This window comes from Microplitis demolitor, chromosome 4, assembly GCF_026212275.2.
Source record: "Microplitis demolitor isolate Queensland-Clemson2020A chromosome 4, iyMicDemo2.1a, whole genome shotgun sequence".
NCBI classification, from domain to species: Eukaryota; Metazoa; Arthropoda; class Insecta; order Hymenoptera; family Braconidae; genus Microplitis; species Microplitis demolitor.
The window spans coordinates 18,724,406-18,744,899 of record NC_068548.1 but is presented as its reverse complement, the minus strand read 5'-3'; the positions used below and the strand labels follow the sequence as shown (position 1 = coordinate 18,744,899).

The window sequence follows — 20,494 nt, the reverse complement described above, 5'->3', positions numbered from 1 at the left end:
TTTATGAATGCTAAAAAAAAACGGTAGAAGGACGCGCGAGGGATTGTAAGAAATACCGCAGGTACAAAAACTACCTGAATGATTTTGGATGTTGGTCTTGGGCAGAAGACCGGTAGGCAGTTATTCATATTCGTTAAAATACAGACTAAAAGACGCGTACAGACTATACTTATATACTCTTCTTTTTGAAATTTCTTAACACACTTATACCTTAAAGCAGCCTCAAACCTTACACTGTTGTCACTACTACTACTACCTGAAACGACTACATCCAACAAGGACCGATCCAAGAAAATTTAACGCGTCATACACTTTGTGCCTGACATTTATGCACCTGCATTTTATTTAAATTATCCTGGAAATGTCAGGTTCCGTCACGTCAAAAGTAAACTTTCAATAGTATGCCGCTGTGTAAATCCATTAAGTGTTGAGTCTTTCAAAAAATATCTGAGACAGGTACATCCGCGTCCTTTATTTTTATTATTATTATTACTACTACTACTACTATATCTATATACATAAATACATTTATTTTAAAATATACAGAATGTGTCCAAAGCTTAATCCTTTGATTAATTGTCCTCAAAAAGTTAATGCTCATTGAAGTATGTAATAAACATGAGTATTAAGCATGTGCAAAATCAGAATTAAATTTACTCAAGTACGTATTCAACTGGTACACACTCTGATCCTGGTCTGGTTACTGGTTACTGGCGCTTGCCTCGAATCTTTCCTTTACAAGGGTGAACATATATAGTATGTAGTACCTACATGCTCATTTCGACAGCTGTGTTGAAACAACAATGGTTTTTGTCAAGCACCCCGTTGAGTTGATCGAATGAGCCCACTGAGTGACCCTATGCTGAATCTTGGCTCCTCCTCGATATATACACATCAGTAATACTATACTGTATACTTAGTATATTTTTTTGTATAAATATATGTAACAACATCGTCATCTCGTCCATTGACTTCTCATCCTTACAATAACTGTAATAAAAAAAAAGAAAAAAAAATTATGATTATAAAAGAACATGTAATCTCTGACGTTAATTATTTATTACGTTGTTGATAATGGTGATGATGCAGTGATCACTGAGATGACTATTCTAATGTAATGAGAGCTAAGCGGGCAGAAGTAAAAGGCAAAAAGGGGACAATTGTATGAGCGGCTTTTCATTTAAATAAAAGACATGGGTCAGAGAGAGCGAGTGACATCGTGAGAATAGTTACATATCTACGCACATATATACATATATATGTGAATGTATTTATATATAATACATTAGTCGTGTTAGGGGATGATGATGATTCTCTTCGCTCGTGCGGGCCATCTGAATCTCACTTACTCACTCATTCACTCAGTAAACACACATGAATTATTTTAAATCCAATGGAAATTTCAGTCATACGGTTAATGCGGGATGACGAATCAACGCGCCAGATCCTTCGAGGGTAAATGCTAAGGGGCTGTATCTATTCGCTCTATTTAAACAGACAAAAAAAGTATCAGTATTGTAAATATATAAATAGATGTATAATATATATTGTAATACCTGATATCGCGTATTAAGAAAGAAAGAAAGAAAGACAATATGTATATGTATATACGTGCACATTACGACCAAATGCGCAGACGGTACTTTCAATATTAATTATTCATAGACATTGATTCAGTGCATATTAAACTTTGCTCGAAATATCCGAGTCTTTTGTTGTAGAGACACATCCTCGAGCTTTCCAGTTTGTGGGTAATCTTTCAAAGCTCACCACCTTTAGGACTATTTTTTTTCCATCTAGCGCCACCAACAACGACTCAATTACCGTCTTTGTGTCTACCCTTTACTTTTTATTTATTTACTTTTTTTTCATATCATTTTTTTCTGTATCTTTCCGACGCATACTCGTTTATGCGAGAAAAAAGAGATTAAAAACTACAACATAATGCCTTTTTTTTTTTACTTATTTATTTAATTTTTTCTTTAATGCTTTTTGTTGCAGATAATAAAAGAGATAAAAATGAGGAAACTGATGGAATTGATATTTATGATACAATTACTTGCTTATGGCTGTTACTCTATGCCATCTAGTCAATTGTCTGTGCAAACAATAAGCCACAGTAGTTCATCGACAATAAAAAATAATAATAATATTAAGGGAAAAAAAAGCCCGCAAATAAATATTTGTAATCTCGAACAAACAGCAGAACCGATTATTTGTAATTGCGATGTCAGCAAAATTGGTAATGCCACTGAGGCTAATTGTGTCGTATTGGATGCAACAAAACCTGATGACGCAATATGGGATTATTTTATGTCACAAGTATCACTTGAAAAGTTGTCAATGAAAGTTAGAATTGGCGGTCTCATGTCTTATGTACCGAGCAAAATAATTAAATCGTTGACAAAATTGAAAATGATAAATGTTAGATATGCTAATTTTGACGAAATAAGTGAGGGTGCATTTGCCAACCAACCAAGCGTTACTGTTGTTGACATTGCTGAGTGCGGTATCATGCAATTGAAAAAACATTCATTTGTAAACATGACTCAGCTAGATTTTATCAATCTCGACGACAATCAAATCGTCGAGATCAATAGGTAAGAAATTTTTTTTTTCTTCATTCATTTACTTGTGATATTTTTTATGGTCAATAAAAAAAATAAAATTTTTACACTTGAATAAATAATAAATAAAAAATAAAAATAACTAGAGGATAGAGATTAATGGTTGAATGAATTTGTTTTTTAGGGAGGTCTTTGTCAATCTTCCGGTGTTAAAGAAGCTCTTTATGAACCATAACAATGTTACAACTCTTCACGATCGGGCATTCAAGCATTTAACATCACTTCAGGAACTTGGACTAAGTGACAATAATTTACAAGTGATAACAACTGAACACTTTATGGGATTAAAATCACTCGTACGTTTGATACTAAGTTCAAATAAAATATCAGCCCTCGGTGAACGGACATTCATTGAAATGCCAGAATTACAAGAACTTGATCTTGATAATAATTTAATTTCTTACATAAATGTCAATGCATTTGAAAAAATGCGCAATTTACGTAAATTAGTTTTGAGCAACAACAAAATCTCACATTTAGCATCTGATATTTTTACTGGCGCCCAATCTATTAATTATCTTGATCTGCAAAACAACTCACTTGTAAGAGTTACATTTGACACTGTCAAACCAATTGTTACAAACTTGTACGGTGATTCAGGTTACTTATCTCTCGATGGTAAGTTTAAAAAATTTTTTTTTATTTAAATAAAGAGGACGGGAGGCAAAACGAGATACCCCCAAAATTTCATTAAAAAAAAAAAAACTTTTTTTAAACATTCCAAAAGCAGAATTTTGAATTTTTTTTGTTAAACTTTTTCAAAAATCGAGTGTTGGTCAAATAAATGTTAATTGCTTTTTTTTTATGATAAAAAATATTAAAAATTTTTTTCTATTTACTTTAAATATCATTAAAAAAAAAAAGATTTAGCATATTTGAGTCCTCGAAAATTTAGTACATATTTTTCTAAATACCTCGTTTTGCCCACCCCCCTCCCCTACATATACAGAAAAAAATGACTACGTGGTGCAAGAAATTTTTACTTGCCTCAATAAATTTTCTGAATTAAAATTTAAAATAAAAAATTTTTTGAGTCAAGAAATTTTTTCTCGTCCTAAGAAAATTTTTCTTTTCAATTTACAATAAAAAAAAATTTTTGCGCCAAGAAATTATTTTTTTCTGTGTATACATATTACGTATTATTATGTACTCTTATTACTATTGATAGCAATCTATACTTTGATATCTTATGTTTATTCTCATTCACATATGTTTTTATTCATAACTGTGCATATAGAATTATCATTGGTACACAAACCGGTCTCTAAAGACTAGAGTAGAACCCTGCAAGACCCCATACGATGCATGCAGTATAGAAGAACAATAACCCGTTGATTTTGCATTCGCCAAGGGGGATCGAATTCACTAACCCTTCATTTCTTTCCGCATTTTTTTTTTTTTTTAATTTTTTTATTTATTATCTTTCTCTTTCGCTTATTCTCTTTTTATTTATATACATTCACTTATATATTATACATACATATACACGTGTGTGTATATCATTTTATTTTATTTTATTTCATTTACGATTCATACACACAAGTACTCTCGACCTTGTACCCAACCACACCCAATTGAATCTTCTGCCTTTTGTAGTTTGACAAACATTAATAAACGCATATAATCAAAATATTTATGAGCTGCCATGATATATGACATTATTTTTAAATAAATTATTTTAAAGAATCGCTTAGCCGGCTATCTCTTGGTTATTAAATTTCCATTAAAACTTCTAGACAGTGTTGTTATTTTTTATTTTTTTGGTGATAATTCTGTCAATCTGTTTGTTGATTCTGTAGGATATAATTTGACAGAAAGTGAACTTGTTTTCGGAATAACGCGAGATAGGGTGAACTTTTCAGCAAGCTCCATCGCTTTGTAGGCGTGCCCCGTATATTAGGTTTTAATCATTTAGGGGATGAAATTTCAGGGTCGTAGGCGTGGTAGTCTACAGCCCTACCGGGAACACCCCTTCCTGTCTGCAAAGCTTGGTCCTGTCTATCTTTTTGCAACCCCCGCAGCATCAGCTACTTCGAGGATAAGTCTGTACAGCGTACAGTGTATACCTAAAAGTAAAGTCCCAAGTTGATGCCAAAGGCATTGCTGTATCATTTTATCTTTCTCATTTAATAATTCAATGGACTTTTGGTATGTGTCTCTCATCTTAACCGTTACACCGGAATTGTTTTTTTTTTTCTTGTTATATGTATATATTTATGTATTATTCTCTTGCTCATGTCATATACAACTCACCGTAAACATGAAAAAAAAGTTTTTTTTTTCTTAAAATAGAAAAATATATAAAAGATTTTAATGCTGCATGATTTGAGCATTTGAAAGGAACCTGGAAAGAAAAATAAAAAAAGACCACCTGGACACATTTTTTCAAGGGACAATACTTGTCCACCGTTGCCATTTACCTGGAAAAGATTGAAGAAGAGACGAAGGTTTCTCTCGGGATTTTATTTTTATATTATATTTTTTTTTCTTTTTCGCTTTTACTTTACCGTTCTCTCCCTTGCTTCTGTGCTATACATATATTCCTTTTGCTTGGCGGTCGGCGAGCTTCGATGCGTCAACGCTCTGCCACTCGCCATATAAATTTCTAAGAGCCTGAGGGCAGTATTACATAGGCAGGGAGGCTTACGCAGGAAATACCTAGGCCGCAAGGGCGCAAAGCATTACCTACATACATATATAATAAATAGGATTCGTTCAAGCAATTGCCAATTATATCAAACAAATTTTTTTTTTACATTACATGCTTATTCAACCTTTCATATTTAGATTTTTATAAATTTAATTATCTTTTTAAATATTATTTTTTAATTCTACTTTGTTAACATTTTTTAAATTTATTCCCATAAACTTTACTTCTGTTGTTTTACTTTTTAAAATATTTATTTGCTATGCAAATAATTTTAATTATTATTTGGATATTTTAGCTGTAGATATATAAAATAGAGAAATATCGGAGAATGTATTATTATTTTAATTTAATGCATGCTTTTAATGTTTTAAACTTTCAAGTCTCATTAACAAGGCACCAAAGCGTACTCATTTAATAAATATTTCGATCCTCACTCACTAAATAATCATAATCATAACGTATAAATTAATCTGGTTTTTTTTTATCAGTAATAAACTGTTTAAATAAATATTATATATCATATTTACATAAACTGAAAAGGATAGATATATATGTATATATATCGTTCTCAGTTTATGTATATGTATACATTTTTTTTCTCTTATCGATTTTAATTTACACCAAATACAATTCGGCTAAAATATTGTATTTCATTCCTCATTCATTAATAATAATAATAATCTTTTAAAAATTTTTTATTTTTTTAATACAATCACATGCCGCTTTTTAAAATTAGCACCCCTAGCATCCAGTGACGCTTTAGTAATTATTAATTAGTTAATGGTATTTTTAGAATACCAGTGAGTGTTCTAAAAATATTAAACTAATACTCTATGATGATGGAAGTAGATATTAAGTACAATGACCTCACAATTGTGTGTTTCCATCGAATCAACCCCTTTAATTTTATACATATATCCCTTTTATACTATATCTGCTTACTACATGCAAAAAATTAGCGGAGTAAATCTGGAGTGAATGCAGAGCAGATGACTGTCTATTTATTTAATCCCTTGGAGTAAAATTTACTCCGAAAGGAAGTTTAATTCGAATGCGGGTTCAAATAAAATCCAGATCATTCCGAAATTACTCGACTGAAAAAAACCTACTCCTTATTTACTTCGTATGCAAAGTGATTTTTTTAAAATTTCCTTGACGGAGTGAATTTGGATTGAAAAAAAATCAAAATTCACTCCGAATTTTTTACAGTGTAATATAAAATAATTTTGTTTCAGATAATAAATTGGTTTGTGACTGTAATTTGGCATGGATACAAGGCTTGAGGAATGAAACAATCAATCAAAAACTTAAAGACTCGCTCGACTTGTTGACGTGTTTCCTTGAAGTACAGAATGATACCTATCACGCAAGCCAGGCTATTGAAAATAATAAAGCTCGTGTAGCGTCAGGAAAATTCAAGACTGGTGAGTGAGAAATTGTATTATATTATTGTTATATTAGACTTACACACTACTGTATATATATCAATTTTACAAGCACAGTAGTGATTAACGATGAAATAATTCATGTATATTCGCTTTTCAGGGGAAATTCTCGACGTCAATAAGTCGAGGGGAAAGCATAATATACATGATGCCAACAGCAACTACATGAATGATAATGATAATGATTATGATCGCGACTATTCCGATTCTACATCTAAATTTTACAATGGAAAGGTATTGTATAAACAAATTTTCTTTGTATTTTTATGTGTATATAAACACATGTTTTTTCAACTCTAGCTTTAAATCAAATTTCCCCGGGAGACTTAAAGACTTATAGACATATATACAGTTATAAAAATGTATGTTTGAAATATTTTTCGATTGTTTCTCAATAGCTCCAGTTAGTAGACGGAAGAATGGGCTACATAAAGCATCTATTTGAGGTGAAAGTAGAAAAACCCTGTCCTGAACAATCGAGGGATGATCCAATGGCATCCGAGGAGCCCTCAAATCGACGGGAAAATGCAGCTGTCGCAACCTCCAAGGCTTCTACAACTTATGTACAACACATAGCCACGATAGGTCAATGCCTTTACTATCTAACATCGTTGTTACTCGTCATCGTAGTCGTCTAAAATGTGCTGTTTCATCATCCTCAAAGGATCATCAATCCTCTATCAATCTTCGCGCACATATAATACCAAAAATATTATATATAAAAAGAAAAAAAAAACTATGATAAAAGAACTACAAGTAAACACATTAACGAAATTGTAAGAGCAATTTTTTTTACTTCGTTTTTTTTTTTGCTCAATTGAAAAAAAATTGATACATACTATAAGTAAGAATGTTATTAAGTATGTATTTAAATTGACATTGTATATGTTTAGTTGTACTCGTATATTTATAGTTATATTTTTCACTTGGCTTGTGCCATATTTTTATTTAATAATATCATTGATTAATTGAACTTTATAATAATTATAAAGCATTCAATTTTCACAAACTTCATTTCACTTGTAATTTATAGGTATATATATAAGGACATTATTTTATAATTATTTCATGATAATCAATACTAATAATTATTTATTAATTAATTAATTAATATTAATTCGCAAAAACCAGTACAATGTCCATTACTAGGATTAAAATATAATCCTATTTGATAATTTATCATGCGGATTGATTCGCTGTTTAATTAATGTATTACTTATACATATAATATATAATGTTTTTATAATTCAATTGTAACAAAATAAATTATATAAACACTGAACAGAAAAATTTACCCTTTATTTTTAAAAAAAAAAGTTTTATATAAAAGTACAAGTCATCAAAGTGAAATAAAGCTCAATATCAATTGTTTTAATGTAAATAATTGATAAATGTCTTGTCAAAGTTTTAACCAAATGTCGATATCTATTTTATTTGAAAGTAACTGTTTTATTAAATGTACGTATTTGAACAGTCATTGGTCATCGCGTGTCATATAAAACAAGCTCTAGGTCCACGTTAAGGAAAACAAAATCAGTTAATAATCAATATGACCTAGAATATTCTTCAGTTCATCGTTTATCAATTTATTTTTATTCTAAATATATATACATATTTACATTTATATAAATGTAAAAATCTGACACTTTTCACGTATACACAAATGAGAATATCGGATTGATTGATGAATTGTTATTTATAAAATTTATATGTCACAAGGACATAAATTGATGTGCAGAGTGATCGGGATGCAAGTATAAGAATATATATATATATATATATATATTATATATTAAAGTACATGTGTACATATATTATAAGAACAGTATAGAGAAGAGGAATAGATAAATAGTTATGCATACATGACATGCGACAAGCTCAGTGCATTAGTGAGGGACAACGAGCTTGATCGTGCATCGGAAGTATCGGCATTAACTGAATCGCGTATATCCGCTCGAGTGATTTTATAAGAGAGTTCTTTGATATACGCGTAGGTTTTCTATATTATTCTACCTAATATAATAGAAAAAAAAAAGTACATATTCAATCGAAACTTGAATAAAACCGATTGAATTACTATTTATTATTATATTTTTATCTTACCATTAAACCAAGCTATTAAAAAAAACATTTAAACGTCAAGTCTTCCGGTGGAGTTTCCATCATAAATTTTTTTTATAATAATTATTAAAGTTTTTAATTCAACGATTGCTGGTGACAATGTACGAGTGGTCAAAGAAGTACCAGGTGCTGCGTCTTATCGCCATTGAAATCATCCTGATGGTGCTGATGGGATTCTTCACAGCCTACGGACCCGAGGCGGTGCCGTCAGCTAGTAGATCATCGGTCAAGGGCGACCAAGTGTCCACTACGGCCAAGTCTAATATTTTACAAAAAGACACATCTGTCTATGCGAGTAAGTTTCATATGGCTTATATACATCCAGACAGCTTTTTTTTTTTTGAGGGAAATAAATAAGATCATGATCATCATAAATAACTGTAAAATTGTATACAAAACTTAATGTAACATGATATATGTAGCATTTATATGTATGTAGACTGGGTTTATACATACGTACGGTGACAGTTGTGGGTTTTTAAATAGAGATTGTCAAATGAGATATGAAAACTAATGCTAATTTTATTGTCCTGCGTTGAGGTCATGAACGACTTGTGCGCTGAATTCTCTAGTCTTTTATAAAACTCCAAGTATATTAGAAGTACTTATATTTTATACGTGTAATTAAATTTTTTCAACATCGACTTACCCCTTTTTTGTTGACTTTTTTTTTTAAATAATATAAATACAATGACGACGGGTTTTGCTCTCGGGATCGCTCTTTGTTTCCTTCAAGCATTTTTAATCTGCGGTTTTTTAGCGACATTCGAATATGCACCCGAAGCAAATGCCGCCCACAGTCTTTCGGTTTATTCATTTGGAAAAAACGTTTCGTTACCTTACAATTATTCACGTGAGTTATCACACTTTTCATTCATCTTCATTCTGTACAATTGAGTCTCTAAAAATAAATAAATATAATAGTAAATATATTTATTGTGTACATATGACGGATAAAAATATATGTATAAATAAATAATTATTTTTTTGAATTTATTTGATAAAGTGTACCAAGATGTTCACGTGATGATATGGATTGGTTTTGGTTTCTTGATGACATTTCTCAAACGTTATGGGTACAGTGCAGTTGGGTTGACATTCCTTGTAGGAGCTATTCTTCTTCAAGTGGCTTTACTCTTCGATGGAGTCATTAACATCGGCGAAAATGGCAAAGTACCGCTTTCTTTAATGGGGTAAAAAATATTTCGAAATAATAAATATTTTAATATTTTTAATTTTTGTTTGTTTTTTAAAAATTATACATTATTTATTTTTCAAAAATTTTCGATGTATCGCGTTTCTAATAACAAGAGAACATGAGTGTCAATGTAGCAGATATCAAACAAATTTAAAATTTTAAATATTTTTTAAAAATTTTATTAATTATTTACTCTATGTATTAATAATTTTAAATTTGTCTGATGTCTGCTACTCACACTCATAAAAGGACTTTTATTTTAAACACTACTTAGGTTTTAAGAAACTTTTTGAAGCCAAAAGGGCGTATTTTTTTCATTGTCAATCGTTTTGCGGACTTATTTTATCAGTAAAAATTGAAAAAAAAAATTTTTAACTTTAAAATAAGTCTACAATATCATTGGCAATTAAAAAAAATATAATTATACGCCCGTTTGGTTTTCAAAACTTTTTTGAAAATTTTCAGTTTTAGAATGAGTCTAAAAATATGAAGGGCAATTATTAAAAAAAAATGATACGCCCTTTTGGTTTTAAACTTAGTGACAAAAGTCAAAAGGACGTATAAAAATTTAAATCCTTTTAGAATTAGTGACGCGATATATATATATATATATATATATATATAAATTTTTTTTTTTGATCAGTTATAATTATTGTTATTTATTTAATTGGCAACATCCGATCTCTTTCAAAGTTTTTTATTTGGTGATATTCCGTGAGTCCATTATTTGAATCCTTAGACCATAACTACAATATAATTATAAAAATTAAAAAAATTTAACTTAGTAATTTTAATAATAACTAAATAATAAAAAATATATATAATCAACTTGAGGGGGACCGCGAGTGTGACCGCCTGAAAAAAAGATGATTTTTAGGAATTTTTTTACAGAATACTACTGCATGGAATGTTTCAATGTTTTATGGAGATATTCATATATATATAATATATACACGATAAAATTTTTGAACCAAACAATTCAAAATTCAGCAAGTTATTCACAATTTCCCAAAGCCCAAAAAAAAAGTTCCCACTGCTGCAGTGATAGCGACCTTCATTAAATCAAAAAAAACAAAAAATTTCTATTGAATCAAAAGGTATTGTTCGTACCATGACCCTTGATCAAAAAGAAAAATTTAAATTTCCAAAAATGGCGGACTTTTTAAAAGTATCAAATTCCGCGCGAAAATTTGATGGTTTTGGGCCTGCTAAAATTACATTTTCTATTCGATCGAAAAACTGGAGGTTCGTGGTATGGAGAAACATATAAAAGACCCTGCAATATTAATAAAATCGATCGGATGATTTGTCTTTGAGTTATAGATGCAGCAATTTTGAAAAATGTTATTTCAAAAACCAATGAGCGGCTGCTCTAAAAGGCTGTAACTCAAAAAAACTATTCGAGATACGGACTTTAAATTTTATTATGTTATTTTTGAAGCCGTAGACTATTGAAATGTGCAAAAAAAAAAATTTATTTTTTAAAAATTTCACACGAGTGATTCCCCTTAAGATATAGAACAGATGACAAATAAAGTTATATTTACAAAACCTTTGCAGACTTTTGAATGCCGATGTTGCTGTTGCCGCTCCACTAATTTCAATGGGGGCTGTTCTAGGGAAGACTACGTACATGCAGCTTATCGTAATGGGGATTATTGAGCTGGCCATTTACACTGCCAACAAATATATCGGAGAACATTATTTTATGGTTTATTTCCTTTTACATCCATTTTTTTTTTTTTTTACTTTTAAATTTTAATTCTGAAACTAAAAAAAAAATAATAATAAAAAACGATTTCCTTTTTACATTCGTTATTGAATTATAGGCAATCGATGCTGGAGGAAGTATGTTCGTCCATGTATTTGGTGCTTACTTTGGCATGGCTGTAAGCTTTGCTTTTGGTATAAAAGACAAACCTAAGGAGCATAATCTCGAGGGATCAACATATCAATCAGATTTATTTGCTATGATTGGTAAAATTTTTTCATTCATTTTAAATCATCTGATTTATTTAAATGAGTGACAACATGACACTAAAGTTAGCCGGCGTCTAATAATTTTTGAATTATTCAAGAACGATAAATTTGTTGTTTTTCTACATGCGCTTATTTTTTTTTGTAATTGAGTCTTTGAAAAAAAAAATCGGGAAATTGTTAATTGGCTGCTGGCTTCAAAATTATGAACAGTAGTACTGGAGATGTTTTTTTTATGCAGGTACAATTTTTCTCTGGCTCTTCTGGCCTTCCTTCAATAGCGCTTTGCTCCAAGATGATGAACAACAACGAGCAATTATAAATACCTTGCTTGCAATATCAGCAAGCTGCGTAGCTGCTTTTGCTGCCTCTGCTTTAGTCTCGAATGAAAGTAAATTTAACATAGTTCATGTACAAAATTCAACGCTTGCTGGTGGGGTTGCTATTGGAACAGCTGCAGGTAAGATACCACATGATGTCAAGCTTGCGATCATTTATTTTAATTATAAAAACACAATACTTATGATAATAAAATTTCAAAATTGTCTAAAAATTTTATGATACTGAAGTTAGCCGACGTCTAATAATTTTTGGATTTTTTGTGCATAATTTAGTATTTTTTAAATAATTAATTTGTTGAAAAAAAATTCAAAAATTATTAATTGTCTACTGACTTTAAGAGGAGAAAGGGATTAGATACAAAAAAAAGAGCATATTTTTGGGATTTTTTTTTCCGAGTAGCTTCTTTATTAAAATTCTTAAAATTGGTAACATTATTATACATCATTTCAAGAATATCCTGCTAAATTTTCATAAAAAAATATTGAAAAATAAGCCAGTGGTAGTGGGGAGAGACGAGTCACCTAAAAAAAAAAGTCTCCATGCGGTAGACAGGATAACTCGTGACTGCTTTATCTGAAATCAAAAAAACCAAAAAGATTTCTTTAGTCCATAAGTTTATCTTAGATTTGAACGAAGTATTTTTTTTTTTTTCAATTACTTATTTTTTGATTAAACAAAAGAAGCAATTTTAGGTAAAAATCAGAATTTTTTGATTGCACCTTTACCAAAAATTAAAAAATGAATATTTTGTTTATTCCTTCGTTCAAATCCAAAATAAACTTATGCACTAAAGAAATCGTCAAGGTTTTTGAATTTCAGATGAAGCAGTCATGAATTATCCTGTCTACCGCATGGAGACTTTTTTTTTTAGGTGACTCGTCTCTCCCCACTATCACTGGTTTATTTTTCAATATTTTTTTATGAAAATTTAGCAGAATATTCTTGGAATGATGCTTAATAATGTCACAAATTTTAATAAAGTACTATGAAAAAAAATTCACAAAAATATGCTCTTCTTTTTTGTGTCAGAGCCCTTTCCCCCCTTAAGATCATAAAAATGTTTTTGATTTTTGTTGTTCAGGAATGATGTGCGAACCAATCGGAGCATTAATTGTCGGTGGTTTTGCTGGAAGTCTAAGTGTCTATGGATATAAATATCTTTCTGTATTAAAATTTACTATCACCAATAATAAATTATTTATAAAACCAATTGATGAATGTTTTTATTGCAGCCATTGATACAAAAAAAATTAAGAATTCATGATACTTGTGGTGTTCATAATCTCCATGGGATGCCTGGTATGGTTGCAGGAATATTTGGAGCTTTAATGGCTGGAATAGCTTCAGAAGATATGTACAGTGACTCACTTTATCAGGTAAAAATTTATTTATTTATCTTCATTGTCAAAATACAATCAATATATATATTTTTTTAAAAATTTATTTATTTAACTCATAAGATATTCCCGGCAAGAGCTCCTAGTTCTGGTGAAAGACTCGCTGAATTGAAAAGTGAATTAGGAATAAACGCAGGCATTGATAGAACTGCTGGTCAACAAGCCGCGTATCAATTACTCGCACTAGTTGTCACACTTGTAATTGCTATTGTTTCTGGAGTAATTACTGGTAATGCAATTGTATAAAATTTTTAATTTTTGCATCACAATTTGTTCGCGTTAAATATATTTATTATCTTTAATTAACAAAATTAATTATTTATTTTCAGGAATTATTTTACGTATTGATATTTGTGGTACCGTATCTGAAGTAAATAAATTCAATGATGCATTAAATTGGGAACTTGAAGATGATAATGAACAAGAGATACCACGAAAAGCACGCGAGAATAATGCTAGAGTAGTCGAGCAAGTTCCAATGAGTCATATATAGATGACTATCAATAATTAAATATAATTTTAATTATATTTATCTCTTTGCTAAAAATTAGTTTAAAATTTTTTAAATAATTTTAATTAACAGCATTATTAATTTTCTCTTATATAAATATACAAATTAGTTAATTCAAGGCTAGTTAATATATTTTTTTTTCCTTTGTTTTTTTATAAATTTTGTAAAAAAAAAAAAAATTTATTTCATGAGAGCATGAACCACAGCCTTGGCATTCAATGTCTTTAGATCTGTATAAGTTTGACCTGTGCCAACGAAAACAATTGGTTGACCAGTAATGTAAGTCATGGAAATAGCTGCACCAACCTATGACAATAAAAATAAAAATAAATTATTATTTCTATTATTAGAGTACTATTATTATTAGATAATTATATAGAAGTGTGGCTGCTAACTCTTTTGGCAAACAAAATACCAATTCTTTATATATAGCTTTGAATCCAGTTTCAATGGCCAGCGTTTGTCAGGGGATTGATGATATATTTGCTTATTTAGATGTTAAATAAGAACCAATGTTCTAAGTTTATACAAAGGGTATAAATTCAGGGTGGCTACAAAGAAATGATTTTAAAATTCCATATTTCCCGGTTTTCCAGTTAAGTTCTTCATATTTTTTTCCTGATTCAGAAATTTTATTCATATCATTAATATTCGAAGTTTTTGTTGTATTTTTAATGTCAATAATTAAATTTAATGATTAAATCAAGCGAGAAACCAAAAAAAAGTCAAATAAATTAACATGACCTATTTTTGATTATTCGATGTTAAAAATATGTAAGTTAAAATATTTAACAAGAAATTTTATGATTAAAATAATTTTAAAATACACTAGCCATAGAAATTAGGAGATATTAAAAAAAATCCCAAATCTCTATGTGATTTTCAACAGCCTGTAACTTGATTTTTGTTCGTCTTAAAAACGGTCTACAGGTTTCAATAAATTTTTTTTGATAATTATGATTGATTTTTTTTTATTATTTTTGACTCCTTTGAGTTACAGCCTGTTGATAATCACTTGAAAATTTGGAATTTTTTCAACATCTCTTAATTTTTGTGACTTGTGTATTATTAAATAATTATTAAATTTTTAACTGTTGTAATTAAATTTCCGGATACTTTTTAAAATTTCCTTATAATTCCCGACATTACCGGTTTGTAGCCACCCTGGTTAACGGACTCATCAGCAAGAAAGCAAGGCTATGCTGACGTACTCTTTTCTTGAACTACAACTTTTACTAAACCGTGTTGCGAGCTTTGCTCAACACTATACTAATAGAGGGAGGCGGATACCGTCCAAACTACTTGCATCTCAATTTTCGGTGAGCTGTTATACACCGTAACAGTGATGAAATAACAGAAATATGCCAATTTTCAAATATGACAAGAGCTCCAAAATTATTGTAGCTCTTATATCTACCTTCAAAACTCCACCGCCTATCTTACGGTATTATATAAAAAGTACAATTATATATTTAAAAATTTACTTTGGAAAATTTATAAGATTTCATATTATTTTTATCATTTTTTTGCCCTTGAGGTGCAAGACCTACAGAGGTATCTTATGTTAAAGGAAAAATTACACAGAGAAAATTTAATCCGCCGTGTAACTAAATACGTAGAAAAACTTAATTATGGAAATTTAAAGTGTGAGCACTTGGGACATTGAAAAATGTGTGCAGCCTCATTTCTATATAAAAACCTTATTTAATTCTTATTATATTTGAAACTTACTTTATCATCAATAGTATCAAACTTGGTGAGAACAATTCCATCAATAGTACGTGGATTTTCCGAATTACTGTAATCTTCTAGTGCACGATTAAATTTAACTAATTGATCAACAGCCTCATTACCAACAAGTGCTTCACCAACAAATAATACAAGATCTGGCTGATTGACCTTAATTAATTTAGCAAGTGCACGCATCAGTGGTTCGTTATCTTGCATTCTACCGGCAGTGTCAATCAGCACAATATCAATTCTTGTATCTCTGGCATGACGAATAGCCTCAGCAGCTATTCCAGCAGCATCTTTACCATATCCTTTTTCATACAATTCAACCATTGTAACGTTGCCGTGTTTTTCTGGTGGATGTAAAGCATTCAAGTGACGCATATGCGTACGTAATTGCTCTACAGCTCCAGCTCTGTAATTTGATTTTTTAAATATTTTATTTTATTAATAAGTATAATTTTTAAGATGGGAAATAGATGTAGAGACTTCAAATAATTCAATTATTTTTTTCCATAAATCGATTGTAGAACTATTCAAATATATGTTCTCTAATTTTCAAAACTCAATTACAAGCCGTTTAAACCCCAGTAGCACAGAGACAACTTTACGATATCTTTTAAAAGGACAAGACAAATTTTTTTTTGTCTCAAAGTTAAGTTTTTTTTACAAAAATAAGACGTACAGATGTATTTCTTCGTTGAACACTATTTGTGATTAACTTTTTGTCGTCACTTGTCAAGTCTTTTAAGCAGACATTTTTCCGGTGATAAATTTCTGATCTTTTTGTCAGCATTTTGGTGCCTTATCTATATGTCAAAAAACTGATATCTTATAGATGTCGCGAAGTCAAGTCTGCTACTTGGAATTTATAAGATAGAAGTTTTGAAACTGTTTTTTGATCAATCGATAAGGCACCAAAATGTTGACAATATAATCAGAAATTTATGTCACCAAAAAATATCTGCTTAAAAGACTTGACATAAGTGGCGACAAAAAGTTAATTACAACTTGACTTGGGAAAATGTTTTAAAATATACTCTTGAATATATGTATAAAATGACCCCGAGGTATAAATAAAATATACATAATTATGTATTAAAAAAATTCATGAAAATTACTGAAAATATGCTGTCATACACCTAATTCCCCCTTAATATAAAATATAGTTGTATATTATTTACCGGAATGTATCACATGCAGCAATTAATACACGGAAATTATTTTCAATCAACCAAAAACATATTTTAGCTAAATTTGTTGATTTCCCAACACCATTGACTCCACAAAAAGACATAACATACGGCCGCCCATTCTTTTTTGCCTCATAAGCATCACGGAGTATATCAACTCTGCGTTTAGGTGATAATATTTGTACAAGTGAATCAGTCAATGTATTTTTAACAGTACTCGCAACACTTTCAAATGTTCCCAATACTTTTCCTTCGAGTTTAGCGCGTACAGAATTACAAAGACTCATTGAAATATCAGCAGCAACATTTTTCATAATTAAATGATCCTTCATTTTCTCTAAAACCGGATCTAAATTTTCTGGTGTCAATGATTTATTGCTAACAAGACCTTTGAACATTGAAAACATTCCTCCAGATGATTTATTTGATTGTGATTTATTGTTGTTGCTTATTGCTGCAGTTTTATTGTTTATTTCATCTTCAGAATCGCTTTCAACTTCTAAATCACGAATCGCACCTTTCATCTGACCAACAAGAGCAGTATTAGCTTGGACGGAAACTGGCGTGTCGGATATTTTATCTCTAGTACGTTCAAGATTTGGTAAATCTTTATTTGTACCACCAAGATCCCATACACGTGGTTTCTTTCCTGCTTTCTCTTCCTTCGGGCTTTTTTGTTTTTCCGGTTTTTTCTTTTGGCTGTTGAATCTTTGCGCCAACTTTATACGATTTATAGCCAGTGGATCATCACCCATATCTTCTTCATTATTTACATTTGAATTGACGTCATTATTTTCTTTTAAAATTTCTTGAATTTTAGCTTAAATTTTAATTAATAAATTTAATTACATCATTCATTTTAGACTAAAAAATAAATTAAAGCTTCTTTACCTGGAACTTCATCATTTCCTGCATTAGGTTTTTTCTTCTTCCCTTTAAAAATAATTTCATTGTTTATTATTACAAATTAAATAACATACGGGCTAAAACTACAAGTTCCGGATATTTAGAAAATCCTGATAGTGATTTATGGAATACACAAAAATATGAAAGATTTTGGATCATATTAAAAAAAATTTTAATTTTATTTATTACAGTATCAATATTTTCCATTATTTTCATATTGATACCTCAGTTCTAAAAGATGTGATCCATGTTTAAAAAATTTTAAAAGAAGCGCGAAAATTTTTTTTTTGAAAATATACTGACTTCAAAATTTTTTTAATTTGTGGGCTACGGCTATTTCAAACTAAGGAGACATTCCTTAATAAAAATGCAATCAAATTTTGATTAATTAAAATTTTTATCAAAATAAAATATAAGATTTCTAGAAATTAAGTAGCATCCAAAACCGGTACTTGTACTCTATATCGCGTTTCTAATTTTAAAAGGACTTAAATTTTTTAGCCCTTTTGACTTTAGGAAACTTTCTAAAGGATCTATAATTTGTAATCTAAATTAACTCCAGAATAAGTCTACGATATGATTTGCAATTAAAATAAGAATTATCCTTTTGGTTTTAAACTCAGTGACTAAATCCAAAAGGGCGAATAGAAATGTCTTTTTAGAATTACAGCTGCCCAATTTCAAAACACAGTAACTTACAAAAGTAAAATTTTTGAAATATGAATTAAAATTTTTTCCTCTGTATATGGAAAGAATTTTTATAATTTGTTTTCTCATAAAAGAAAAGTACGACTTTTTTCCCTCTAAACAGGGGAGAAATTTAAATTTTCAGCCTTACTGTCCCTTAGTGTTTTGAAATTGGGCAGCCAATTGGTGGCGCGGTATGTATAAAAATAAAATTTTTACCTTGCTGTTGTTTTTTATTATTATCTTTATCATCTTTTCTTTCAATCATACTAGCTACAGTTTTTTTCGATTTAAAACTTTCGTCAAAAGTACGCATTTGCTTAGGTAATTTAGCTTGTTGTTTACCCCATTGCTCCGCATTCGTTAATATATATTTAAAATCATCAATAAATTTATAATTATAAAACCAATCAGAGTTATTTAATTGATTTTTGAACTTATCACGAAATTCTAAGTGAATATCGTTTAAAAATTTATCAACATAAGATAATTGCAATATTTTTTGATACGCAACAACAAATATCAGTTCAAATTCATTATCCAATTTATATTGCAAACGTAGAGATTCATGTTCATATGAATTAACTCCTGTACGTTCCTAGAATAATAATAATAAATTATCATTAACTGGTTGTTATTATGATTATGTAATAATTATACGATATGACAAGTCAGTTTCTTATCAATTCTAACTTCTAATGAATTATGTAAATAATGAGTATTTTAAATTATCGTATTTTATTTGCATACATGTTTTTTTATGATGAGTGTAAATGTCACTGACAAGTGAGAATTTTTTAAATTTTTGAATAAATAAAATGTAAGCAGGATAAAAATAAAAAAATGCGTATTTAGATCAATGAAAAATCAGTACGCGCATTTTTTTAAATTTTATTATTTTAATTTATTTATTTATTTAAAATTTATAAAATGTCTGGTGTCTGCTGCATTCGCACTCATTTCTTATGTGATTTATTTAATAAATTAAACTGATAAAATATATTTTTATTTATATGTTATTGATTTAATAAAAATGTTATGAAAATATTTACCTGCAATATGACACTTCTTATAAGTGCATTAACAGTTGGAGTAAATATTTGTGATGTACTTTGGAAGCACCAAAGAACAATTCCACCCTTACTAAATATTGTAAATAAATCCAACATTTTTAAATATATTATTTTATATTTTTTAACTAATAATTATATGTTTTTTCTGTTTATCTATTTATATATATATATATATTCAAATGTCTAATAAATGTAGCTAACCTACAGCTGTTCACAATAAATGTGTGTTGTGTATAACCATATGTTTTTTTTTGTACACGTCAGATTACCGGAAATAAAGTTGTCGCTATAAAAAGAAGAGAGAGAGAGAAAGGATTTACTAATTTATCTTATCAAAAGAAAATTATTTCGTTTTATAATCAGAAGATGGCGTTGATTTAAAAATCATTTTCTTTATCGACATTTTTCGAAAAGTTTTTTTTTTTATTTTATAAAAGTTCTGTATTTTTTTTTTTGTCAAAACTCAAAAATGACATTTGTTTTTTATCACTATACTGTTAGTATGTTTATTATCAAATATATATACCGCGTCACTAATTTCAAAATCAGTGTAAATTTAGCCGACATAAGACATTTTTTAAATTTAAGAGTGCACTCTTAAATTTAAAATAATAAGAGTGCACTCCAAAATGCGTT

At 29.3% G+C, this 20,494-nt stretch overlaps 3 protein-coding genes across 4 annotated transcripts; 2 read left to right on the top strand and 1 right to left on the bottom strand.

Annotated features, from left to right (window-relative positions):
* Positions 1 to 344: 344 nt before the first annotated feature.
* On the top strand, positions 345 to 7,712 carry LOC103568286 (connectin). The gene is made up of 6 exons (XM_008545097.1): positions 345 to 456; positions 2,002 to 2,600; positions 2,752 to 3,245; positions 6,513 to 6,701; positions 6,823 to 6,956; positions 7,121 to 7,712. The coding sequence occupies exons 2-6, from the start codon at positions 2,020 to 2,022 to the stop codon at positions 7,358 to 7,360; spliced, it is 1,638 nt and encodes a 545-aa protein (XP_008543319.1). The 5' UTR covers positions 345 to 456; positions 2,002 to 2,019; the 3' UTR covers positions 7,361 to 7,712.
* Positions 7,713 to 8,611: 899 nt separating this feature from the next.
* Positions 8,612 to 14,265, top strand: LOC103568373 (ammonium transporter Rh type B-B). Of its 2 annotated transcripts, none has more exons than XM_014440920.2 (9): positions 8,612 to 9,138; positions 9,850 to 10,036; positions 11,602 to 11,752; positions 11,871 to 12,018; positions 12,260 to 12,478; positions 13,442 to 13,524; positions 13,593 to 13,736; positions 13,821 to 13,986; positions 14,087 to 14,265. In XM_014440920.2, exons 1-9 carry the CDS (start codon positions 8,943 to 8,945, stop codon positions 14,248 to 14,250), a joined length of 1,458 nt encoding a protein of 485 aa, XP_014296406.1. In that variant the 5' UTR covers positions 8,612 to 8,942; the 3' UTR covers positions 14,251 to 14,265. The 2 variants fall into 2 exon arrangements, with proteins under 2 accessions (XP_014296406.1, XP_014296407.1); XM_014440921.2 differs by lacking the exon at positions 8,612 to 9,138 and adding an exon at positions 9,481 to 9,696.
* A 60-nt stretch (positions 14,266 to 14,325) lies between these two features.
* Positions 14,326 to 20,119, bottom strand: LOC103568287 (signal recognition particle receptor subunit alpha homolog). The gene is made up of 6 exons (XM_008545098.3): positions 19,838 to 20,119; positions 19,005 to 19,383; positions 18,084 to 18,125; positions 17,184 to 18,012; positions 16,000 to 16,414; positions 14,326 to 14,574 (listed from the first exon to the last, which is right to left on the bottom strand). Exons 1-6 carry the CDS (start codon positions 19,952 to 19,954, stop codon positions 14,449 to 14,451), a joined length of 1,908 nt encoding a protein of 635 aa, XP_008543320.1. The 5' UTR covers positions 19,955 to 20,119; the 3' UTR covers positions 14,326 to 14,448.
* Between the last annotated feature and the right edge of the window lie 375 nt (positions 20,120 to 20,494).